Source organism: Peromyscus leucopus, chromosome 19 (assembly GCF_004664715.2).
Source record: "Peromyscus leucopus breed LL Stock chromosome 19, UCI_PerLeu_2.1, whole genome shotgun sequence".
NCBI classification, from domain to species: Eukaryota; Metazoa; Chordata; class Mammalia; order Rodentia; family Cricetidae; genus Peromyscus; species Peromyscus leucopus.
In genome coordinates this window covers 49,058,494-49,084,980 of record NC_051079.1, presented here as the reverse complement: position 1 = coordinate 49,084,980, position 26,487 = coordinate 49,058,494, and the positions used below count along the sequence as shown (strand labels likewise).

The following is a 26,487-nucleotide window of genomic DNA, read 5'->3' as shown; positions in this document are numbered from 1 at the left end:
CCTTCTAAGTGCAGGTTGGGTACAAATGGACAGCACTGTATCTCACCTACTTAATGGTTTTGTTTTGTTTGCCATGAACAGGAAACTACAAATAAACCCCAGAGCAATGCCCCAGAACAATCTCTCCCTGTCAACTGTGTTTCTGAGCTGAGGAAGAGGAGTCCATCCATTGTGACCTCCAACCAAGGAAGGGTGTTACAGAAGGCCAAGGTAAACCGAAAGAGCTTAGCTAATGGCAAGTCACAGATCCCCAAAACCCAGACCACCACCTAGGGAGAAAGGCAGGGAACTGCCAGTATAGCCACGCACCAGAGCCAGGCTCCTTGCCCTTCATTAACATGGCGCCGTCAAACAAGCTGCCGTCTGGTTAGGTGTGTAATCCCGGCATTTTGGAGGCTGAAGCAGGAGGTCACCTTGAATTTGAGGTCAGGCTGATCTACCGACATAGTGAGACCTTGTCACCACCACTACACAACAGAAAGCTATCCTGACTACTCAGCTGAGAATAGAGAAGGACCTCGGGTCACAGAGACTGAGGAGCAGGCCCCGTGGTCTCTGGCCTGGCCAGTGGAGCTATTCATACAGAATGCAGGGAGTGCTCCAACCTGTGGTCCCTCTAGAACCCTCAACACCCGATTGTGTTTTTGTGTGTGTGCGTGTGTGTGTGTGTGTGTGTGTCTTTCTGTGCTTTAGGAATGGGAAATGAAGAAGACCTAGGAAGAGTGAGAATTCCATCCTGAAGGAGTATCAGCTTGTCCACCTAAGGAGGAAATGCTTTCTTCACAAAGACATCAGGAAAAGACTGGAGCACCCTAAAGACCAGCTTGATTGTCCACATGATTTTAAGGGCTGTGGAAAGGGAGCCGTGGAAAGCATCCTTCCGGCTTTACAAAGGGGAGAGGAGGGAGTGGCGGGAGATAGAACCATGCCCACTTGTAAAGGTTTTGTTGGGTCTCTTTGCCTTCTGAAGCAGTGAAAGCGCATGCGAACAAGCCATCCCATCCTTTCTCAGCATCCCAGTCCCAGCCCTTAGGCCAAGGAAGACAGCAAAGAAGCACTGGTAGTATCATGACCAAAGAAGACGCTCCATCACCTGGAAACACTTAGGCAGCCTGCATCCCTCCCTGTTGGGCATTACAGACAACCTCCGGGCGAGGGGAACGGACCGGAAAATCAATATCTCCCTGCCTGCGCACCAGTGAACAAATGCTACTGAGAACAAACAAATTCCACCGTCATTCTTCATCTGTTTTAGAGCCAGGCAGAGTACAGCACTAGACCCTTCCAGGTCTGTGCATTTTAAAATCAGATTAGCTGAGTAGTCGGAGGGTAAAGAGGGTTGATCAGCTGGCCCATTTTAAACTCACAGTGGCAGAAATATGAAGCTCGAATGCCCACACACCGTTGCATGCATTGTTGGAGGGTGGAGCCATTTGCTGTCAGTCAAGTCCTTACCTATTTAATGTGACATCGAGGCTCCTGGGGCTGTGGTTGGAAGACTGTCTTCAGCCTAATGAAGTCTTCATCTTGTACCAGGAGACCCACAAGCCTGTCTCCGTATCTGCTATGAAGTGAAACTATTGAGGAAAACCAAGAGGATGGTGGCTTATTTCTGCCACAAGGGTGCTAAGCCTTTTCCGAACACTTGATATTTTTATAGGACCTCAAGTCCTAGGCAACCTCTTTTCTCTGCCATCCATGACTGTCTCAACACTGGGCTTTTAGGTCGATTTTTAACATATTCATCTCCAATAAAGATGAAACTGTTCAACTCTGAGAGGTGGCTGGCACTGGGGGAGTAGGGGAAAGCTGTGTGTCTCAGAATAACCAGCAGATGGTTTGCTAGTCTTGGTATGTTACCCACCTAAGACTTAACATACTTCAGCCTCATTGAAACCTTACCAGTCTTTGAAGCAGCTGGAGACTGGAACAGGCAAGTCACCTTACTGGTAGGGTAGACACATTAGGGGTCATGATCCTGTGTCCAGACAGGGCTGACTGCTGCTAACTGCAGGATTATCTCAGGAAAGTCATTCAGCTCCTCTGGCTTTCATTGTGAGAACATGCTAAGTGATTATACTCTCCTCCCAAGACTCCTGGTGGGTATTTAATGAGATAAATCATGAGAAACATCTTCTATGTTGTTTAAAGTTGAAAATGCCCAAGTCGGAAGTGGATTTTAGAATCAGCTAGATGAGAAAGGTCTGATTCAAAAACCTTTTGTTTTTTCTGCTAAGGAAAAAAAGATAATTTAAATAGTAATGGCTCTCAAAAGGCATCCAATCCAAAGGGAGGGTTTTCATTCCAAATTACACCTGTGTCTTCAATGACAAAGCCCACATTTGCCAGTGCTCCTTGTTAAGATGTATCTTCTAAATGGCACCCACCACTGTGTCGTAAGTATCTGTCACACTCTTTCTTGGGCAGTTATTTTAGGGTTAAATGCCTTTTCCACAAGTGGATCTTGGGCTCAAAGAAGAAAGGGCCCTGTATCATTAATCATTAACACACAGGAGGGCATGCCACCTGTCAGGCACCAACAGCCTGTGTCACCTGAGGCCTGTGCTCAGTGCACACCCAGTGCTCACCTTGACCTTTGGCTGCTGCCTTCTTGAAAATGTTTCTCTGTAATAATTTTTCTGCATTTTACTCTTGTCTTTTAAATAATGTAACCAGAATCCAGCAAGATGTTTCGGAGGGTGTAAGGGGACTTGCTGCCAAGCCTAAGGACCTGAGTTTAATCCTCAGAGCCCATATGAAAGGATGGAGAGAACCAACTCCCATATGCAGCCCTCTGACCTACACACACACACACACACACACACACACACACACACACACACACACACACACACACACACACTAAACGTAAAAATATTTTTTAAAATAGTGTAGCCAGCTCTGGTATTTATTGCCTTTCTAAGCATTATGCCTGTACTTTACACTAAGATTCTGTGAGATCAGTTAAAATAACTTATTTTTCTGCAGTTCAGTATGATTCTAGAACCCTTATTTCTTAACTCCAAATCTCTGTCTCTTCTGTGATCTCCATTCAGAAGCACACTTGCACCTAATAAATACATGAATAAAAGCCAACTTCAAGGTCAGCCTGATCTACATAGCGAGTTCTAGGCCAACCAGGGCTACACAAACCCTGTCTCAAAACACACATGTGCACACAACTATATGTACATGTATATGAATGAATGGATATATACATACAGACACACATATATGTACATGGTCTAAGCTGTGCAGCTAAAAGAACTGTAAGCAAACTGCTAAAGCAGACACCAGCTCCCGTACTCGCTTGTTAAAATGCCTTCTCAGGCCACAGTTCTGAGAGGAACTTGAAGTTCCAGCCTTGCCAACACTGAAGTGTTAGATTCCTCCTGTCACTCACCCTCACTGGGCAAAGCTTCCACGGGCTCACCAACGGCTCAGTCTCAAGTTTCTTATCTGAAGAGTTCATAAGCTGCCCACTTAGCCTGCATTCTCAGAGAGCACCACATGAAGACGATGATGGTGTGTTGGCTGTCACATCTGAGCTGGGCCTTGGACGAGATCAAAGATACAGAAGTCTCTAAACCAGGCAGTGGTGGCGCACACCTTTAATCCCAGCACTCAGGAGGCAGGGGCAGGCGAATCTCTGTGAATGAGGCCAGCCTGATCTACACAGCAAGTTCCAGGACAGGCTCCAAAGCTACAGAGAAACCCTGTTGGGGGGGGGGGGGGACTGTCTCTGTCCTCATGGAACTCATGAACTGGCAGAAGGCGATGTCTGACCCAAGCTGCTAGAAGTAAGCTATATTTTGGTGAGGATTCAGAGTGCTGAAGGAACATGTCCCATTTCTTTTTTAAAAATTAATTTCTACTCACTTTGACCTTAAGGTCTACTCAGTAATTAAGCTTGAAACCCCAACCACTAGTTCATCTTCCTAGTCAGACTTCCCCTCATCCAAAACACTCTGTTTTGTTTTGTTTTGTTTTGTTTTGTTTTAAAGAAGGGTCACATTATTCCCAGCACTCAGGTGAATCTCTGAGTTTGAGGCCAGCCCGGTCTTGAGTTAGTTCCATGACATTCAGGGCTACACAGAGAAATACTGTCTAGGGGTGCTGAGGGTTTCTCATGTATCTCTGATTGGCCTAGAATTTGATGTGTAGACCAGGCTGGCCTCAAACAGACAGAGATCTGCCTGCCTCTTCCTCCCAAGTGCTGGGATTAAAGTCATGCACCACCACACCCAGTAAAGCCCTAAAATGTATCTACATCTTGGGCTGGCAAGACAGCTCAGCAGGTAAAAGGGGGTTACCACCGAGCCTGATGACCTGAATTCAATCCCCAGGACCCACATAGTAGAAAGATAAAGGCTACTGCAAATGGTCCTCTGACTACATGTATTCATGTGTGTACCCATATACATACATACACATGGAGAAAAAATAAAATTTACACACATCTTCACTGATATCATCCAGCTTCATTAATTCACTTAATATTTATTGAGCAAGGAAAAAAAAACAGTGATCAAGACACACCACAAAAACTCCAACTCTAAATTGCAGAAAAGCAAGATAAAATACTAAGAAAATAGGATGTAAGCACAGAGACTTGCACCAGCAGCTAGTTAGGTTTCTCTGTAACTACACTATGTAGGGGATATGGAGTAAGATGGTCTGGCACCGCAAACCCAGCACTGAAGAAGGTGAAGTATGAGTTTAGGGCTTCATAGTAAGACCCTCTGTCAACAACCCTAATAAAAACAGTCTTGCCGGGGCTCTTCCAACAGCTTGTCTTCCCTACTTTTTTTTTTTTTTTTTTTTTTTTTCTTTTTTTTGTATGTTTTGTTTTTCGAGACAAGGTTTCTCTGTGTAGCTTTGGAGCCTTTCCCGGAACTCGCTCTTCAGACCAGGCTGGCCTGGCCTGGAACTCACAAAGATCCACCTGCCTCTGCCTCTGGAGTGCTGGGATTAAAGGCGTGCGCCACCACCGCCCGGCATTTCTCTACCTCTTTTTACACCCTTCAATTTTCTCTGAACAGCCAAGGGGTTTTTTTGTTTTGTTTTGTTTTTTGTTGTTGTTGTTTTTTAACAGAACCGAGGAAAGGTCTTTTTGCATGCGCTAGGCAAGCACTCGACCACTGAGCTGTAGTCTCAGCTCTTGGGCTGGACTCGATCTTGTGATCCTCTTGCCTTAGCCTGGAATGGCTGGAATTACAGGCCTGAGTCATACCTGTTGTCAAGTTACTACAATCAGAATTAGACAATAAAATATAGCTCTGCCTTGAAAGCGCTTAGATTTTAGTAAGCAGAAACAACTGAACACACACCATGAACACACAGTTAAGCCAGAAAACAGCCATCGAAGGAAAAATCGTGGGAGGGGGCTGGGGCAGGTGCAACCAGGCTGCACTATTTCATCGCTCACGAGACCGGTTCTAGCCAATTCTCCAGTCTGACCTTACCAAACCCTTTCCCCGTACTTAAATCTTTTGCTTTCAATTCTCCCTCCTCGCTGGCGCTTTCTTTACAGAGGTCGTCACTCCCGGATCCACTTTTCTCCCCTTCTCATCTACCAATGCTTCGGCTATAGGGCTAGTCTTTTTCGGTTTTGTGTGGGCGCGTATTTGTTTCGGTGAGCACATGACTGAGCCCGTGGTGAAGTTGTCAGAGAACAAGTAGAGGATGTCGTTTCTCTCCAGGAGGGGGTCCCAGGATCGAACCTGGGTTGTTGAGGCTTGGTGAACCCCGCTGAGTCTAACCATTCCCGCTGGTCCCATTTTACACGTATCGCTTGTAACCTCATATGCGCTCCTCGAGGATGATGGAGGTGAGGCCCCACCTCGCTCACCGTGAACTTGGCACCTACTACGAACCTCCGGGACAAGCGTCTACCCTGGCTGGACCAGTTCAACGCGGAGAGCCGGCCCGGAAGAGCCGTGTGGCGCACAGGAAACCGGAAGTCCCGTGCCTCCACTCGCGGGGGGCGTGGCCTCTCGGCGGGCTCGTCTCTCCGTCTGGCTGGACCGCGCGTGCGCGGGGTCGGCGCCCTGGTCTGGAACATGGCGGCGCGGCCGTTGTGGGCGGTGCAGCGGCTGCAGCGCCTCCTGGCCTCCGGGACCGTGTCGCAGAGCCGGTAAGAGGGGCGGCGGGGCCGTGGCTGGGGCGCGCCGATGGGCCGCTGTGGGAAGGAAGGCCAGGGGCTAGCTCGGCGCCGGCGAGGACCGGCCGCAGGCCCCGTGCCGCGGGCGTCCGCCGCGCCTCTTGGAAGGGAGGCTGAGGCCCAGAGGCGCGCTTTTCCCGGGTCACGGGAGATGAGTGGCACCCGAGGCCACGTCCTGGGAGGCGGAACCCCGGGCGTGAGTGAACCGGAGACGGAGCGCCTTCCTAGCCCCTGCTCACCTGTTCCGTCCGGGCATGTGTTAGGGTTCTTAGCCAGACTCCATGTGGTCTTCGGGCAGGCAGTCTCTCCAGCTTCTCGCGAGCATCGTTTTACCCGTGTGTAAAAGACGAGCATCGGACCGGGCCCCAGACGGCCTTTCCACCAGTCTTAGGGGTACTGTGAAATTAGGGGTGCCGTCAGAGGACTGCAGGACTCTGGGTAGGCTCTTTTTATTGCATCATGTGTAATAACTGAGGAATCTAGGATGTAGGATAACTTGCTAACTTTCCCAAACAAATCTTAAAGGGACTTATTACCCCGTCTAGAAACCAGTCTCGGTGTTTTTGTGTTAGTGAACACGGTTCATTATTCTCAGGGGATACTCCTGAGAAAGAATTCTTTTAAAAAGGAGGTCCATGAATAGTTGGAGAACTCTGACTTGTAAATTAGCTGCGGGGAAATCCAGGAAATTTGCATGGCCATTTGTCATTCTTTTTTTCCATCTTGAAGCACCTGACCCGATACACCCGCCCTACCAGAGCTGTGAGGCGCTGAATTCAATGCTCTGGGCGGGGTGGTTTGTTTTCAAACCTTTGGCAGTTTGTTGGGTGAGCTAAGGAAATAATCATAGAATAGTTTCTTCTGAAGAAGTAATTGAGCACTGACCTCTTCTCTTCAAACTGGCCGTCTTGACCAGCTTTCTGTTTATCCAGGATAAACGTGATTTTCTAGGAGGCTCAGTCTTTGTCCATGTATAATTTGCCCCAGACATATCTATGATAACTATATTTTCTGAACCAAATATTTAGAATTATGTATAATTGGATATCGAACCATAATAAAATTCAGGGCCAGCCTGAAAAATCTGGAAATAAAAGTTCTCTTGCCTCTGTCTCCAAGCCAGCTAGCTCTTCGCTCTACCTAGAGCACTCTTTTCTTAAAGCAAACTCCTCTACCCCCCCACCCTCTTAGCCTTGTTTAGATTTCTGTCATCTCAGTGGCCACTATCCAATATATATATCCCTTTATATAAATAATAAACTGCTTTAAAGAGCTCTTGGACCCATAGATTGATTGACCTGGTCGTTTTTCACTTGAAATAATTACCAGGATCTAAGAGTGATTATGAATCACTTATTAAAATAATGAAAACTTCCTTAAAATAGAGGTCAGAGCAGCCATAGTTCAAGATCTGCTCCAGACTAGGCCCTAGTCTACATTTCTATTTAAACTGAACTAAGTATCAAATATTCGAGTGATACCAAGAGCAGGGGCTTACTTTCCATAGTAACCAAGGGTGGAGTTTTGTAAAAAATAAAATAAAATAAATAAAATTTATTGCAAGGTCACCTGCTCCTCTTTCCCTGGTCAGTTGCTGGGGAAATTTATGGGACGAGAGAGGCTGTTTCTCATTAGGTGTGAGGATGAGAAAGAGCTAGGGTTCTTTTGTGCCAGGGTGGATGTCATCGTGTCTCTTCACAAGTCATGTGCTTCTTTCTAGGGGCTAATTACGTTTTGTGCTTAGGATTTTGAGCTTGTGATATCAAAATGTCATTGGCAAGCAAACTGGCTTGTGAGACTGTCTTTTTTTTTTTTGGTTTTTTTTTGAGACAGGGTTTCTCTGTGTAGTTTTGGTGCCTATCCTGGATCTCGCTCTGTAGGCCAAGTAAGTTGGCCTTGAACTCACAGAGATCTGCCTGGCTCTGCCTCCCCAGTGCTGGGATTAAAGGCATGTGCCACCAGCACCCGGCTTTTTCTTTTTTGGAGGGGGGGGGGGAAACTGTCCATTCTTAAAAAGCCTGTTTGAAACTGCCCGTGAATGGATCCTGTAAGCAATTCCTGAAAGACAACTTCAAATACTTTGTAAGTTAAGGAATTGATGTCCTGTTGTTGGGACCTTAACCATTTCATTGGCTGTGCAAAAATTTAGATTACATAACTAGTTGAACAAAAACTAATTGACTAAAACAAGGTTCTATTTTAGTGACCTGTGTAGTCCAGAGACTATATCAGTCAGAATTTCTCGTACACTGCACAGATTTTCTCTCTGAAAGCCTTACAGCATGTGGCCACGAAGTCTTGGAATTCTAAGCCTGAGTTCCTTTTACTCATTTTCCCCTTCTGTAAGATGAAGAATTAGACCCGAATGTGTAACTGTGGCTTCCTAGTGTTAAATATCCTAGCTCAACAGAACACCTGCTCTGTGTATGCATTTCTTTTGTTTGTTTGTTTTGGAGGACACTGTTTTGTTGTTCTTTTGAGGCAGGCTTTTACTATGCTACCAGAAAGATCCACCCACATCAGCCTCCCAGTACCCAGAGATTGCAGGTAGTCACGTGCCACTTTGCCCAGCTTAATGTTATGATCTTGAACAAGTTATTAAACCTCAAGCCTCTCATCTTGAGTTTTTCATTAGTAAAGTAGGGTATATTGTGGGGATCAGAGACAGTCCTCAGAGAGTGAAGTCCTGAGAGTGAATGCTTGTGTTGACATGTGCAAGCCATGTCAAAACTCCCAAGCCTCAGACCCCTGGAGGCATGGCAAAGCCTTCCTTGGGGGAGAGTGCAAGTATTAACAGTGTGTGCAGAGATTACCTAAACCTGTCCCCTTGATCTAGCTGTACCCCAGAAGCCCTGCCTCTTGATGTATGTAATAACACCACCTTCCTAGAGATTGAACAACTCTATGTAATAAGCATGCTGAACTTCCAGGATGCTGTGTTTTTTCCAGCAGTGAGCCTGAACCACCTGATCCCACTGTTCTGTCTGTTTTATGTTCATTCCCTCACTGCCCCAACAGGTCCATTCCTGGAGCTAGGCTGGGCATGACAGATTATAATAGCATTTATTTTGTATTAGCAGCATTATTCAATCTAGCAGAAAAGAAATCCAAATCAGCTGACAAGTGGATTAAAAAAAAAAGTGTGGCATAACTACACAATGATCTATTACTTAGCAATAAAAAGTAACCAATTACTGGCAAATGCAGTTTCAAAGGTGCCTCACCTGTCCCCAATGAGAAATTCTCAACACTCAGAGATGAGGAAAACCTTCTTTAGTGCACAGCTGCAGACTCTAGCTATTGTTTACAGAGGTCCAGCCCTGATCTGAAATATTTCATCTTTTATGTAAGGTTAGACATTATCATAATCTTCTGACCATCTTTGGGGGTCTTTTTAAAAATCCCTGTGCCAAAGGAGATTTCCCAGAGCAAAAATGGGAAATTTCAGCTGTACAGAAGCTGAAATTTGCAAGTTTCTAACTAAGACAGTTTTATCTTTAGCAAACATCTGTCTAATCAGATGTTGGTAGTGGTCACTTCTCGGGGAGTGGAGCAGATTTGGGGGGCAGCAGTTTAGTTTAGCTCCCGTGTTTCAGAGCAGGGGAGAGTTTCTTATGCCTGTGTAACCTAACACTTCCTATTTGTCAGTAAATTCACTCTATTCCTGTTCTTTTTAATTAAAAAACTTGTTGGTATTTTTTCTTATCACAATTACATGAATGAACCTGAAACACACTCTAAGTGAAAAACTGCTTCTAAGTGACTGTCTCTTATGATTCTGTTGACACTAGGCATCCATAAAAGGCATGTCTGTAGAAAACAAAATGTCATCAGGCTTACCTGGGGCAAACGATTTAAGAGGAAATGGTAAATGATGTGATACGTACAAGCCTTTTTATGGTGACAAAGATGTTCTGAAATTGTGATTTCAGAATTGGTTGACTCTGGACATGGTAAAAATGTTTGAATTGCACATTTTAAATGGTAAATTGTACGGCATGACAACTGCCTATCGACAGAGCTTTATTTTAAGTGTATAGGAGTTTTGCCTGCATTATGTCTGCACCACCCGTGTGCCTGCTGCCCACAGAAGCCAGAAGGCATTAGGTCTCCATGAGCTGGAGTTACAGGGGCTTGTGAGTTGCTAAACAGGTGCTTGGAATTGAATCCAGGTCTTCTGGGAGAGCAGTCAATGCTCTTAACTGTTGAGCCGTTTTCTCACCTTAAAGCTATTACTTCTAAGAGCACTTTAAAATCTAGTCACGTTTCAGGTATTGGGCAATAAAAACATGAGGCAGATGGAGCAGCAAAGTGCTTATGTAGGACCTCGTGGCGTTTGTCACCAAGACTGGAAACTATGGAGAGTTTCAGTGTGGGGTGCTTTGGGCTCCAGCTGTTGTGATTTGCCTGTTTATGGTGGTGTTTTCTCATTATGTGCCACTGCCCTGCTCCCACCCTCTTAGGGGATGGCTCCACCCATTCAGCACTGCCACCCCAAGAACGGCTGGGGAAGACTGCAGTTCTGAGGACCCTCCTGATGTACTCGGTCCCTCCCTTGCTGAACAAGCCTTAAGGCTAAAAGCTGTTAAACTGGAAAAAGAAGTCCAAGATTTAACAGTGAGTAGTAGATTTTATATTATTTGTTATTATCTCTTCTTGGGTTTAATGTTCAAGCAAAGTTTTTTGTGTGTGTTTGTTTTGTTTTGTTTTTTAATGAACTTTCCTCTAAAATGGTTCTTTACCCCTCTTCCTCCACTGCTCTCTTGCTGGGCCTATTAGGCCAAAAAAAAAAAAAAAAAAAAAGGCTGTGGTTTTTAAAGGGCCACTTGCTAAGGATGGTGCCTGCTTTGGTTCCCTCTTGTTTCCCAGCACTTCAATAGCGGATGGTTGGCAGTTGAAGGTGGTGCGGTGCCTGTCAGGTGGTAGAGAATAAATATTTGCTGGGTGTGTGAGTTCTTTGTACTCTGGTGATCAGAGAGCATCTGATCTCCTGGACACAGTCGTGACTGAGCACTGTGAGAAGAGATAGCTGCAGCAGAATCGTTACAAACCACTCGGGACTGCAAGGTGCTGGGAAGCATGTCTTATGAGAGCAATTAAAGAAACCAGGGACGAAAGAGAAAAGACCAGACAGGATGAACTAACTGCCTTGAAACAGGTGATAGGTTTTTAAAACTTACTCTCTGTCAGAGAAAGAAGGGTTGGCAGTGTTGCCTAAATAGATAATGAACTTGAAAAGCTGATATGTTCAAGCTAGTTGGAATTACTTACAAGCTACTGAAGAGTAAATAGATTACTACTTTGGAAATTTGGAGAGCAGCCAGTCTCAGACTATTTGTTTTTAAACAACTACTAGTTTTATTGGAGACTGAACCCAGGGCCTTGTGCCTGTTGAGAAAGTGCTCTATCACTGAGCTGTATTCCCTCCCTTCCTCTATTACAAGGAGGAGAGTTATAAAGTAAAAGCATTTGGGCTGGAGAGTGGTTCAGAGGTTAAGAGCACTAGCTGTTCTTCCAGAGGTCCTGAGTTCAATTCCCAGCAACCGCATGGTGGCTCCCAACCCTCTGTAATGAGATCTGGCGCCCTCTTCTGGCCTGCAGGAAGAAGAGTGTATACATAATAAATAAATCTTTAAAAAATAAAATAAAGTAAAAGCATTCTTTCCCACTGATTTCTCATCCTTTGATTTTGCTTTTGATATTTAGCTAAGATACCAGAGAGCTGTTGCTGATTCTGAAAACATAAGGAGACGAACCCAAAGATGTGTGGAAGATGCCAAGATATTTGGTGAGAGATGACTCATAATAAAAATAAATGTAGTTGAAGGGCAGGCACCTTTGAAAGCACATTTGTAAACTGATCGTAGTAGAAATGCACCTGAGTCCCCTAACTGATTCATCCCATACCTCCCACTGTCCCTACAGGCTTTCTCTGCTGCACGTGGGAATGGTATCATGTCATTGCTATAATAATGCTGGCCTTTATTTTTCTAGGGATATACAGTTACTACATTTCCAACATTCTAGTGTATATAGAAATAATATTTTTCAGTCATTAATGAACCATGAATCATCAAGACACTCGAGGAAAATCCAAAGAGCAGGGCATAGCCAGGAATGCTGAAGCTTGCTTAATGTAAACAACATTGGTCTGTATCCACAGGGAAAGTACACTACTTTGGACAAGAATCCTTTATTGCTGTCAGTACTCTGCAAGTTGGTGATTTATAGAACAGCCTGGAGGAAGCTAAAACTTGAAAGAGAGAGAAAGTATTCATGCATTTGTGCATGTGTATCCAAGATTATAGCAAGGCTCAGCAAATCATAGCCAACTGCCAGTTAGTACAGTTTTGAATTTCATGATTTTTTTTTTTAATCCATATAAACTTGTTTTCTCTTTTATAAAATTTCGGCTTTTGCCTCTTGTCCCACAAACCCTAAAATGCTTACTGTGTGACCTTTTACAGAAGAAAGTTGTTGACTGCTGAGTTGTGGACATGTCTGTTGCAAGTAGAACAATTTCAGCAATGGGGGAGCTTCTGATGTTCCACCTGCTTGATGAGCAAGATGGGTGGGCACCAGAAGTCAGGCTTTGAGTTAGAACTAGTTTACTGTGAGTTTACTCAAGAAATGATAAGCCATCTGGGAACAAATTCGTGTTAACTAACTGCACTGCCAAAGAGTTTAGTAGTTAGTCTAGTTTAACTTAAAACAGTGTGTCTACTAAAGATGCCACAAAAGTCATTTGCCTCCTCCTAGTGGCCAGAGAGACTTAGGAAACTAAGGGTTTGAGCATGGAGGGAGAAGGAAAGGATAATAGGTTTTTGTTTATTTAGTTCTGTTTTTGGCTTTTGAAACAGGGTCTCTCTATGTAGCCGTGACTAGCCTGGAACTCTGTGTAGAATGGGCTGGCCTCAAGCTCACAGAAATTCCTGCCTCTGCCTCCCAAGTGCATGAATTAAAGGCATGAGCTACCATACCTGGTGGAAAGTATAATGTTTTTTGATGGATATATCATGAACACTCTCTGGCCTCCTTGCAAGTGTAGTTTAAACTCAGCAGTCTGCCTTCTTGGTCACAAAGATGAAGCTTTTCCCAAGAGATTACATAGTTACTACCAGTTAAAAAAATAATAATAAATTGGGACCTTGGGAGATAGAGATAGTTCAATGGATAAGTAATTACTTTGCGAGCGTGAAGTCCTGAGTTGGAATACCAGAACTCATGTGGGAAAAAAGTCACATGTTTAACTCACCCCAGTGCTGGTGGGAAGGAGACAGGCAAATCCTGACACTCACTGGACTCTGGTTGGTTGAAATGTTTAGTTCTGTGTCCAATAAGATTCTATCTTAAAAACAAAAGAGAGTAAAATATACATCATTGACCTATGACTCCCACTTGGATGCACATACAGGCAAACACGCATACATCACACACAAAATAATCATAATACAATAATGAGAATCAGTCAAAAACTGCTCCTCAGTGTACCAACAGGAACCTAGGCTTCTGTTTAGCCAAATTTCCACTTCTTCACTGCTATAGAAGCAAGGTCTCCCCTGCAGTATACAGATCAGCACAGAAGCTTGCTGCTTTAAAACCTCTACTTGGGAGGCAGAGCCAGGCGGATTTCTGAGTTCGAGGCCAGCCTGGGCTACAGAGCAAGATCCAGGACAGGCACCAAAACTACACAGAGAAACCCTGTTCTTGGGGGGGGGGCACGAAAACAAAAACCCCTCTCCTGGATGGCTGAAAATGTAGCTCACTGACCCAGCATTTACATATTGTGAGTAGAGCCTTGCACTTGGGCTTGGTCCCCAACACTAAGAACTCAGAGTTGGCTCTCAGTCAGGGCCTGTTTCCTGAAGCGCCTTCTGCTCTGCCTTCTCCACCCTCCTACCCTAAACTAGACGATGCCCACGCCCCACTTGCGCTAGCATTTTCTCTCCTTGTGAACCCGTCTGCATGCTGTGAATGCCGTCTGCATGCCTGTGAACCCGTCTGCATGCCTGTGAATGCCGTCTGCATGCTGTGAACCCGTCTGCATGCTTTGAATGCCGTCTGCATGCTGTGAATGCCGTCTGCATGCAGTGAATGCCGTCTGCATGCCTGTGAATGCCGTCTGCATGCCACTGTGCTGCAGTTGGACAGATTGGCCACTGTTCCTCAGGAAGCGCTGCTGCGTCTGGTACCCTGGGAAATTAAAGGGAGAATTCCTTCCTCTCCTTTGGTCTGCCGCATCTGGTCAGTTTTCTCAGGTCTCTGTCGGTGTTTTTTATTGCTTACCTGTGACTAGCCTAGTTGACTTCCCATTTCGGCATAGCTGTAAGCCCAAAGAGTCTGTACTCCTCACCAGCCCTGCTGGGTTTTATGCCATAGATAACCAATGGTCACCATTCCTTACCCCAGTCGGAGTGGGAACGGTGGGATCTTTCAGCAGCCGGGTTTACTCTCACCTTGTAACATTAGTTCACATTGCTCTAAAAGGTTTCTGTGAAGAAAAAATTATAAAAATAAAAATAAAAGGTTTCTGTGGACCTTTCCCAATGTCTCCTGACAGGCCATAGGAAGGACACTCACCCCATCTGTAAGTGTTACGTGTGCCTCACCTTCCTATCTAGCCAGCGTCGAACAAGTGGCTCTCAGCTTTCATAGCATAGTGCTGGCTTTTCTTATTTTGTGCTCTCCACCCCACCCCACCCCCGTGAAATATATTCCTAGATTATCTCTTCAGATCGGCCTCTGCACAACCAAGATAATCCAGTTTTTAAGTCTATTTTATGTAGGCTTATTTCCCAGTTTCCCAGTAGGATTCCTGGAGATAGACAGACAGACACACTTTGCAAGCTTGAATGGTTGAGCTGATGCCCAAGTCCTGCATGGCAACCTTCCCACTTTCAGAAATCCTAAGTATACAATGTACTAGCTACCTCTCTGGGCCTCCTCCAGATTCTGCTCCTAAGGACAGCGTTGTTCTCAGACTTGGATCTGGTTTCTCTGCAGGAATCCAAAGCTTCTGTAAGGACTTGGTGGAGGTGGCAGACATTTTGGAGAAGACTGCTGAGTGCTTTTCAGAAGGAGCCAAACCCGAGGACCACAAACTTACTCTGGAAAAAGTCTTTCAAGGACTGTCTCTTTTAGAAGCAAAGCTGAAAAGTGTGTTTGCCAAGCATGGCCTAGAGAAAATGACGCCCATTGGTGACAAATACGACCCTCATGAGCATGAACTCATCTGTCACATGCCAGCAGGTGTTGGGGTACAGCCTGGCACTGTGGCATTAGTACGACAAGATGGCTACAAACTTCATGGCCGCACCATTAGACTTGCCCAAGTGGAAGTGGCCGTGGAGTCGCAGAGAAGGCTATGAACGAGCCACCGGGAACTAAAACTCTCTCTCCCAGGGTCCTGGCCCCTCTGTCCCCTTATTTATTAAGCTGGTTTGTATTATACATGAGGTCCTTCGTGTGCTCTGCTTTGGATTTAGTCATATTGGCTTTATCTCTACAGTATCTTATATTGGTTTTATGTGACCTGTTTGGGCTCATCTGGAAGTCCTGCCACTGGGCATCTGAACAATGTGATGAGTGTCCTGTGGCCTTTATCAAAATGTTTACAAAAATCATTTAAATTGGTACTCTGATGACTGAATCCAAAATCCCTTAACTGTGTTTTCAACTAATGACTGGAATTAGTGTAGCAGCATCTTGGGTCTTGTGTCTTATGGGAAAGGGAGATGGTAGGGATTGGTTTGACATTTAGTACTTAGATGACAAAGCTTTACCTTGTATAAATTTAGATCAGTTGGGTTGACTTCTACAGAGATTTTTCAAGGCTGCTTTTCTATTTCATTTTTCATTTAGTCATCTTTTGTACTTGTATTCCCTGCTAGGGGCACACTTAAATTGTTCCATAGCCACCCCTTTCTGGTCCCATTTGGAAGGGCTAAAGAGTCGGACCAGTCTTCCTTTTTTTTTTTCTTGTTGGTAAGGTGTACTCGTTTATTAAATTGGTCTCAAGTCTATGAACAGGTAAGCTCTGGCTGCCTCGACAACACAACCCACTCCCAGGGAGACCAAAAGCCTCCTTACATCTCAAGTTAGAGAGTCAGGCATGGGGGGCCAGGCATAGTGGCTGACCATTCAAAATGGAAAGCAGAGGGTTAGGGTGGATGACTTTTTGGAGTACATAATTTACACAAAAGCGGTGCTGCTTCCTCCCTTGCATGCACTCAGAGTGAACTGGGCCATCCTTTCCGTAGGCTGTGGTGCTGCTCTGCAGAGGACAAGGGACTTCCTGTAGCAACAACAAAAATGCACTCCAAGTCCTCAGCCACATTGTCACATTGTCAAACTTGGGGTAGCTTACCCCAATCAGCTGCTGTCACCTTCGCCATTCCAGTTTTTAAATCCTGAGTCAAAAGCACCCCCCCCCAATTATATATATTTATAATTGACAAAAAGAACAACATTGTCTTGGGTTTTTTTTTCTCCACACATTTTGTCAAGAAAAGGTGTGAACACAGCTCCGTCATTGTCCACCTAGAATCATTTGCAATGTATGAAGGAAGGGCAATCTATTCCTTGTACTCCTCCTGGCTAAATCATATCTGCTGGAAGGTGGACAGCAAGACCATGGTAGAGCTGCCCGTCCACACAGAGTACTTGCAGTTAGGGAGCGATGATGTTGATCTTTATGGCACTAGGAGCCAGAGCAGTGATCTGCATCCTGTTGTAGTCGATGCCTGGGTACATGGTGGTACCACCAGACCACACTGTGTTGGCATAGAGATCTTGTTGACATCACACTTAATGATGGAATTGAAGGTAAGTTCATAATATTCCACACCCGGAAGGCTAGAAGAGCACCTGGGGACAGCAGAATTGGTCCTTGCCAATAGTGATGACCTAGCCGTCAGGCAGCTCATAACTCTTCTCTAGGAAGAAGGATGCAGCAGCAGGCATGCCTTACTGGAAGTCCAGGGCAACATGGCACAGCTTCTCCTTGATGTTACAATCAATTTCCTGCTTGGCTATGGCAAGGTGTAGCCACGCTTATTCAGGAGCTTCATGAGTCGTCCATAACGTCCTATCTGACTGAGTCCAGACGCAAAGTGATGTCAGAGTAGTTTCTATAGGTGTGTGCATGTGTGTGTGTGTCTTTGTCCCTAGAGTCCATTATGAGGCAAGTGGTACTATCAGAGTTGTACAGACAGCACAGCCTTGGCGGCTGTGTGGTGTTGATGGTCTTGAACATGATCTGGGTCTTTTCATAATTGGTCTGGGGTTCAGGGAGCCTTGGTAAGTAGTTAAGTGTTCCTCCAGGGTCATACTTGGCTCATTGTAGGAAGTGTGGTTTCATCTCTGTCATCAGAGTTGGTGACAATACCATCCTCCATGGGTACCTCAGGGTCTGGATGCTTCTTTTGGTCTGGACTTTGTAGCTGAAATTTTCCCCAGTCCTGCCCATCAGCCATTAGCTCAGGCCTACCACTGACTAGCTCTTACATTTAAACTCAGCCCATTTCTGTTAATCTATATGTTTTGCCACGTTTTCTGTGGCTTTACCTGTGTCCCATTACATGTTGCTGCTTGGGCGGCTGGCTGGCATCTCTTTGGCCTTCTTCCTGTCTTTCTCTGAATTTCCCAGCTGCCTCTAAGCTACCTTGCCATAGGCCAAACGGCTTTATTAAATCAACCAATCAGAGCAACACAAATTCCCACCCCATCAGGACCTTGTTGCCCACAAAGGAGTCTTTCTGGCCCATTTCCACCGTCACACCCCAGTTAAGTGGGCAGAACACCATGGAAGCAGGGGAGAGTCTTGGAAGCATCCTCGACTATGAAGCCAGTTTTGTAGATGCTGGTGCCAGCGTACCAGTGTCTGCTTCCATGGCAAACGGCAGCAGGTGGGTACTCAGCAGTGGAGTTGCTGAGAGAGGCCTTTGTTTGCCAGGTGGACATGGTGGAGTCTACAGATCGTCTTCCCATAAGCAAAGAGTTATTTTCAGCCTCTTGGGTGTGAAGTAACTCTAGGCAGGCAAGTAGACAGTACCAACAGCAAATGACCCCACCACATTTGTATAGGTAATTACCTACAGTGGCTGCCTCCACCGACCCTGACGCCTGCCCTTTGTCAGACTTGCCCTGGGATCCTATATTAGATTGTATGGGGAGGTGATGGGCAAACATACTGGACTCCCGTAAATTTCTCATTTAACAATGCTGAGGTATGCCTATTTTCCTCTGTGGTTGAGACTGGCAAAGTATTACCTCTCACATCAACAAACTTAATTTGTGTTTTTAGAGCACTGGGAATTGAATGCAGGGTCTCCAGAATGCTAGGTAAGCACTCTACAACTGAGGTATGCTCCCGGCCCTGACAAGGTTTGTTTCCTAGTTTTATAGCCATCTTAAGCTATATTTGTATGAATATCTGTCTCTTATGTATTAACCTTGTAAATTTTATGAACCTGTATTTTGTTTTGTTTTGTTTTTCAAGACAGGGTTTCTCTGTAGCTTTTGGAGCCTGTCCTGGAACTCACTTTGTAGACCAGGCTAGCCTTGAACTCCTAGAGATTCACCTGCCTCTGCCTCCCAAGTGCTGAGATTAAAGACATGTGCCACCACCACCCAGTGAACCTGTATATTTTTTTATATCTTAATAACTGATGCTGTGTAAAAGATTTGTCCAGTAAATACTTTAATGAGTAAATAATATATGAGGTAAACCTTATAGAGGTTTTACTATAAGGGAAAATTTACTATACAGGAGAAAATGAAAATGAGAAGTTGATGTAAACGTGCTTAGTAAATACTAACTTACACAAGTAGAATTTAGCCAAAGGAGCACTCAGGTTCTCTTAGCGTAATTCTGCCAGGCAGACAGGATAGCCTTGGTTAACAGCTGCCTGGGAAAAGCAGTGCTGGCCTGTCTTGGGATAACCATGGCAATATTTTACATGGTAAATTTTCCCATTTGTCCAACCAGATCTTGTAATTTCTGTGAAATGTGGTTAAACTCAAAGTATAACTTGGAGCCAGGAAACTGTATAGGCTGACAGGGATTTCTGTTCAGGGCTGGTTCCCTTTTGTGCACTAGCCAGAAGCAGTCACCTACTGTTACTGAAAGTTTTTCTTTTCCTGATCTCATGGTCAAGGAGTGACTCCTCAGTGGGAAGGCATATCAATTCTATAACATAACCGTACCCTTTCTGCTGCTTCGGAAGCTTAAAAGTCTAGTCTGTGTTAGGACTTCACTCAAGAGGCAGCCCTTCTAGATTCTTTGGACTACCCTGGCAAAAACTAAATGAATGGGAGGAAAACCAAATTCCACTGTATACATGAACGTAAGAGTCATGCAAAATCTGAGCATCAGTGTCAGGAAATGGATGCTTCAATCATCCTGACCTAGAAAACAGGGCTTAGGTCTTCTGGAAAACAGAAAACTGATGAGTAAGGGTGGTCTTGTAGACGTTGTCTGGAGAAGTCTTTGACATGTAAAACTTGGCCAATGTAAATTTCCTTTCCACTTGTGCATTAAAAAAGGAAATTCAGTCTGTCAGCTACTCCCATGACTGCGGTTTCCCAAAATAATAACCAGCGAAATATATATATATAGCAAAGACTATTTTGAGGCGGCATATTCTAATCTCAGAGCTCCAGTCATATTTTCAGGTGGTAAGTTAACCCCCAAGAGTATGAAGCCATCCTCTTTTGACCTCCACCAAATCTAAACACTTGGACAAAGATAGGACTTAGAGATGGTATAAAATGTACTGGAACAGTAAATACCACTTTTTAAAAGTTGTTTATTGGACTGGAGCGGTGGATCAGAGGTTAAGAGCACTGGCCCCTCTTTCAGAGGTCAATTCCCAGCAACCACATGGTGGCTCACAACATTTCTATAATAAGATCTGGTGTCCTCTTCTGGCCTACAGGCATACATGCAGGCAGAACACTGTATATATAATAAATAAATCTTTTTTTTTTAAGTTTTTTTTTTTTTATCTTCTGTGCATTGATATTTTGCCTGCATGTGTATCTGTGTGAAGGTGTCAGAACTCCTGGAACTGGAATTATAGACAGTTATGAGCTGCCATGTGAGTATTGGGAGTTGAACTCAGGTCCTCTGGAAGAGCAGCCAGTGCTCTTAACCGCTGAGCAATCTCTCCAGCCCCTAACCTTTTTTCGTTGTTGTTTTGTTTTGTTTTTGTTTTTTTCAAGACAGGGTTTCTTTGTGTAGCTTTGGAACCTATCCTGGATCTCTATGAGTTCGAGGCCAGCCTGCTCTAGAGATCTGCCTGGCTCTACCTCCCAAGTGCTGGGATTAAAGATGTGAGCTTAAAAAGTACTAATTACTGCAGGCTGGGACATGACTCGGTGGTTAAGAGCATTCTGGCTGCTCTTCCAGAGAACCCAGGTTCTATTCCCAGAACTCTGCAGTCAAAAGATTTCTCTTGGCAAGGCTTAATTTTACCATTTCACTAAGTACACATTGTAAATTTAAGGAGCAGTGAAATTCCACAATAGGATTTCGCCCCCTTTTGCCTTCATTTCTACAAGGTTGTCTGAAACAGAGAAAATGAACCATGTATATTTTGGAGTTACTAGCTGTCCTTGCCAGTGAACTAGAACGGACTGTCGTTTTAGGAGTTCTGTTAGCTAAAGAGTGTTCTGGTCTTTCCATATATTTTTGCAAGTAGATCACTATTCGGTTCTTTTATTGTTCTGTAGTTTTGCAAACTTACATCATGAATTCAGAATGAGATGAAGCTCTAATAGCGTCCCTCAAAGGAGGGACGAGGGAGCCAGAGCAGTGCAGTAGAACTCAGGCTTGGTAGGCAAAGACTTTGGGGGCAGTTCTAGTACCTGGGGCTTCTGCCACCACTCATTCCATGTTTATAAAATGGTTATAATTCATGATACTATGAAGACTACATGAGACTCCAGCAAGCTCTCCTGTTTTATTGCTTAAATTATCACGTAGTTTTTCTTGCATTTTTATGATTGCCTAAAGCCTAGGGAAAAGGGAAGACTGATTAAGTGATTTATTAAAAATAATGTTGTAAACTAACCTACCATGACCTGTGTGGCTCAGGTCCTGGAACCCTGGCTAGGGATGCTGAGGGAATGAAGAATGGACAGACAGACAGACACACGCAGAGTGAAGCTGGGGTCAGGTGGGGTTCTACCACTGGGTGTTCATTAGGTACAGCACAGGGAGGGGTTAGCTAGTCTCGAGGTCTCTGGAGACCAGCAATCCCTGCAGTAAACATCCAGGAGCAGGAAACCACGGTTGCTGTCTTTGCACACACGGACCAGTCTTCCATAGACACTCCGACTCCAGAGGAAAGCCTTGCCAATTTTCTGTGGGCCAGTTAAGGTCTTGTAGTTTTCAGCAGGCCGTACCCATATCAAAATACATCCTCACTTAGAAGTTCACTCACTCAGGCTTCCCACCACTTCACTGACCTTCTTAGGGTTACTGTTGGTGGGATGAAATGCCATGGCCAAGAGTAAGATGGGGAGGAAATGGTTTATTGCGCTGACACTTCCATATCACTGTCCATCATCAAGGGGGGTGGGGTGCAGGCAGGAACCTGCAGACAGCAGCTGTTGCTGAAGCCATGGAGGAGTGCTGTTTATTGGCTTGCTCGGCCTGCCTTTTTTTTTTTTTTTCCCCTTTTATTTATTTAAAAAAAATTTTCCATTTTACATACGAACCACAGTTCCTGCTCTACTCCTCCAAAAGAGTAAGGACTCCCATGTGGAGTCAACAAAGCATGGTTCATTCAGTTGAGGCAGGACCAAGCCCCTCCCCACTGCATCAAGGCTGAGCAAGGCGTCCCACCTTAGGGAATGGCCCTCCAAAAAGCCAGCTCATGCACCAGGATAGATCCTGACCTCACTGTCAGTGGCCCCTCAAACAGACCAAGCTACACAACTGTCTCCCAAATGCAGAGGGCCTAGTCCAGTCCCATGTAGGCTCCACAGCTGTCAGTGTAGAGTTCATGAGTTCCCACAAGCTTGGTTCAGTTGTCTCTGTAGACCTCCCCATCATGATCTTGACACACACACCCCTTGCTCATATAACCCCGCCTCCCTCTCTTCGTCTAGACTCCTGGAGCTCTGCCTGGTGCTTGGCTGTGGATCTCTGAGACTTAAGTCTGCTTTCTTAAGAGAACCCAGGACCACCAGCCCAGAATGGCTCCACACAGAATTCACTGGGCCCTTCCCCATCAATCACTAATTTTAAAAAATGCCCTCCAGGCCTGCCTAAAGCTGGATTTTTATGGAGGCATTGAGATCCCCTCCTCTCAGAAGACACTAGCTGTGTTAAGTGGACATAAAACTAAACAGGACAGCAACCATTCATAATTACATCTTTCCCTTCCTGTTTTGTTGTTTGGTCTGTTGTTTGTCTAACTGACCTTGTTATAGAAAATACGCACTTTTATACTTAAAAGAACAATAAAATTATGTCCAGCCCTTTAATTATTTCATCTTGATGCCTTTGCCATAAAAGACCTCAGTGTGTTGGACATGGTGGCCCATGTCTTTGATCATAACACTTGGGAAACAGAGACAAGAGGATCTCTGTCAGTGTGAGGCCAGCCCAGTTATCGCAGTGACATTCTGTCTTAACAAAACAAACAATGGGATCTGGAGAGATGGCTCAGTAGTTAAGAGTACTGGCTGTTCTTGCAGAGAACCCTGTTTCAGTCTCAGTACCCACGTGATGTCTCATAACCAACTATTACTCCAATCAGACCTAAGAGATCTTGATGGCCTCTGAGGGTACCAAGCACACAGACACTTATGCAGGCAAAATACCCATGCATCAAAAATAAATAAAAATGTAAAATACCTTAGCTTGCAGTAGACATCTAAGGAAACATAGATCTACTTGCAAAAGACTTGATGTTCTGGTGCTTGGACTTCAATTCTCTGCCTTTCCTATGCTGTAAGTTGTCCATTGTTCTCCTCCATGACAACAGTTCAACAAATGATAAAATGCTAAAGTAAAATCAAATGGGGAAAGATAGGATAAAGTATAATATTAATATAAGAAACACCTTGCCGGGCAGGAGTGTCTCAGGCCTTTAATCCCAGCACTCAGGAGGCAGAGCCAAGCGGATCTCTGTTAGTTTGAGGCCAGCCTAGTTTACAGATCGAGATCCAGGACAGGCACCAAAACTACACAGAGAAACCCTGTCTCAAAAAAAAAAAAAAAAAAAAAAAAAAAAAAAAAAAAACGAAAGAAAGAGAGGAAGGAGGGAGGGAGGGAGGGAAGGAGGGAGAGAGGCAAGGAAGGAAAAAGAGAGAGCCTGAGCCTCTACAACAGCTGAGTTAAAATAACTGCAGTTCAGATGTGGATGGTTTTGTTTCCTTAGTGCTGGGGACAGCACACAGAGCCTCCCACCCACCTGACTCTGTTCTGCCATGGAGTGCTCTACCATCGAATGATATGCTCAGCCCTAGTCCTGGTATGCATGCAGACTTTCCACACCTTGCCTTGAGTTAATCTTGTATGTTTACTTGATTTGCCTGTTTTTTCTAGATCTAAGCCTTACTTCTTCCTGCCTGTCTGGTTGCCTTTTCTTCTGTTTGCTTCTAGGTCTACACTGACTACTGGGATTCTGTTTTACCCTTTGTTGTGTAGCGGTTTCCTCAAAGACTTGAAATATTCTGTGGTTGTTTGAATGAAAATGGGCCCCAGAGACTCATAGGGAGTGGCCCTGTTTGAAAGGATTTAGGTGGCCTTGTTGGAGTAGGTGTCACCTTGTTGGAGAAAGTGTGTCACTAGGGGTGGGCTTTGGGGTTTCAGAAGCCCAAGCCAGTGTCTTTGTTCCTGCTGCCTGCTAATCCAGATATGGAACTCTCAGCTAACTCTCCAGCACCCATGCTTCCCGCCATGAGGATAACGGACTAAACCTCTGAAACTATAAGCAAGCCCCAATTAAATGTTTTCCTTTATAAGACTCGCTGAGGCCATGGCGTCTCTTCACAGCAATAAAACATTCACTAAGACACATTCCATTCTGATCATTAAGAGTGTAAGTAAATAACTCAAGCTAGCTTCCGGAAGTCCCTGAAACTGACCAGATTCACTAGTTTCACTGCCCCCCCCCCCAAGAGTATGTGAACAGTAAAGACTTCTGAGAATTACTCTCAAACAAGCCAGGTCACAAAGAAGATTCTTAGATAAGCAGGAAGCAGGGGAACTGCCTTGAACAAAGACCAGGTAAGCCACCAGGAAAGGACACTCTCCAACTTGTTGAGCTGCCTGTAGGCTATGCAGTGTTCTAGGTTTCTGGCTTTGATGAACCGTCACCCACGCTGTGGTGGACTTTGGTGATGCAGCACTCTATGAATCATTTCTGCTCCTCTAAGTAACCCCTCACTCACATTTCTGTAAGTAACCCCAATAAAACTTACTGACTCACCAAGTCACATTTTGGTGGTATCCATATTTTGATCCATTGTGGGCTCCCTATCTGGGGTGATAGGTTGTGTCTGGTGTGTGCATTGTGTCTCCCCTGTGAAGTCTGTCACACATCACTCCTGGCAGTCCCTGTGATGTGGGAGGGACTCATTTGGCAAGAGTGCTTTCTCTGCAAGCATGAGGATCTGAGTTCAAGTCCCCAGCACCCATGTAAAAAGCCAAGCAAGAATGTGTGTACCTGAAACCTCAGCACAGGATGGTAGAGACAGGCATGTCCCAGGTTAATGGCTGGCTGGCTGGCTTGGCCCAAATGAGCTTTAGAGTCAGTGAAAGACCCTATGTTAAGTGAATAAGGTTTAAAAAAGAAAAGAAAAGAAAGACACCCATTATTCTCTGGTTTCCACATACATGCATTTGTTGCACATACCTACGCACTCACCATGTACCATAGACTCACAAAACTACTGATATCTCTCCTTGATCTAACCTTCATCTTCCAGGTGTTCTTTGAACTTCTGACTCCCTGCCTCGGCCTCTCAGTTGGCTTCCATGTAGCAGCTTCCTGGCCAAATGGCCCTCTTTGGAGTTAAGGTTTCCTGGGATCTGGCCTTGCATCATCAATCCAGTTCTGTCTGTATACTGTGGTTTCACTGGCTCCATAAGCCATTGTTTGCTGTAGTCCCGGAGCAAGTCAATAAGGACATTCTTATTCCCAACCTGCTCAGCCTTGGCCCATGTTCTCAAGTTCATTAGCATGACTTTAAAATGATCCCAGTGGGGCTGGAGATGGTTCAGGCGTTAAGAGCACTTGGAGCTGTTCCAGAGGACCAGGGTTTAGTTTCCATCATCCATAGCAGGTGGCTCACGACTGCTTGTAACTCCAATTTAGGAGCTCCAGTGCCTTCCCCTAGCTTCCAAGGGTAGTGCACACACATGATGCACATACACTCAGGCACACACACATACACATTAACAAAGCTTTACAATGACCACAGTGTTTTTAGACACATTGAGGGCTAGTTCCTGAATTCATTTTTGAGTCTCGTTGCTCTGTGGTTATTTGAACCATGTGATGTAGTGAAAGTCACACTTCAGGTTTCTGGACCAACCCTTAAAAATAGCTGAGCCGATACCATCTTGTCCACTAGTAGGCCATCATGCAAGTGGGACTACTCTGTACATTTATGAACAAACTAAAAGATTATTGCTTTGGTTTTGGAGTGGTTCATTATATAGCAGCAGATAATTGATATGGTTACCTCACCTCATTCCCAGCCTCAGCTAATTATTTTGTACTTCTGTACCACCTAATTGTGTGGTTTTGCTTGCTTGCTTACTTTTCCTCTTAACAGTTATTTTGAACCTGATGATCTCATGCATGATCAATAGGCTGGTAGAGTTATAAGAACTAGTAGGGAGTCAGGCGGTATTTAATCCTAGCACTGGGGGGGGGGGAGCCTGGAGGATCTCTGTGAGTTTGAGGCCAACCTGGTCTACAGAGCAAGATCCAGGACAGACACCAAAACTACACAGAGAAACCCTGTCTCGAAAAACAAAAACAAAAAAAACAAACAAAAAACTAGTAGGGAGGTTGTGTGGTGTTGTCACATGCTTTTAATCCCAGCACTTGGGAGGCAGAGGCAGGTGGATCTCAGTGAGTTCATGGCCAGCCTGGTCTACAAAGAAAGTTCCAGGATAGCCAGGCTTACACAGAGAAACCCTATCTTGAAAAACACAACAAAAAAACTAATGGGGAAAGCATGGCTCTAGATTCAACAATCACAAAAGACCCCAGGGTTACAAAGCGGAGAGCCAAGATGAACTTTAAATTAAATATGATTTAAAAAAAAAAAAAAAAAAAAAAAAAACTTTCACCAAG

At 44.8% G+C, this 26,487-nt stretch overlaps 2 protein-coding genes across 3 annotated transcripts in view; both read left to right on the top strand.

Moving 5' to 3' along the window:
* Positions 1 to 1,777, top strand: part of Afap1l1 (actin filament associated protein 1 like 1) — a 57,389-nt gene extending 55,612 nt beyond the window's left edge. For both annotated transcript variants that reach the window (XM_028890094.2, XM_028890093.2), the window contains exons 18-19: positions 82 to 210; positions 694 to 1,777. In XM_028890094.2, the coding sequence (XP_028745927.1) occupies positions 82 to 210; positions 694 to 717 (153 nt within the window). In that variant the 3' untranslated portion in view covers positions 718 to 1,777. The remainder of the gene's footprint in view (positions 1 to 81; positions 211 to 693) is intronic.
* A 4,234-nt stretch (positions 1,778 to 6,011) lies between these two features.
* Grpel2 (GrpE like 2, mitochondrial) lies at positions 6,012 to 16,391 on the top strand. Its single transcript, XM_028890101.2, has 4 exons — positions 6,012 to 6,136; positions 10,627 to 10,780; positions 11,870 to 11,951; positions 15,167 to 16,391. The coding sequence occupies exons 1-4, from the start codon at positions 6,063 to 6,065 to the stop codon at positions 15,529 to 15,531; spliced, it is 675 nt and encodes a 224-aa protein (XP_028745934.1). The 5' UTR covers positions 6,012 to 6,062; the 3' UTR covers positions 15,532 to 16,391.
* The last annotated feature ends 10,096 nt before the right edge of the window (positions 16,392 to 26,487 follow it).

Excerpts from the sequence above, each read along its gene's own strand:
- Grpel2 (XM_028890101.2), top strand. The coding sequence starts at position 6,063 with ATGGCGGCGCGGCCGTTGTGGGCGGTGCAGCGGCTGCAGCGCCTCCTG. Across the intron at positions 6,137-10,626 it reads GGGACCGTGTCGCAGAGCCG|GGGATGGCTCCACCCATTCA; the intron begins GTAAGAGGGGCG and ends CCACCCTCTTAG. Across the intron at positions 10,781-11,869 it reads AAGAAGTCCAAGATTTAACA|CTAAGATACCAGAGAGCTGT; the intron begins GTGAGTAGTAGA and ends TTTGATATTTAG.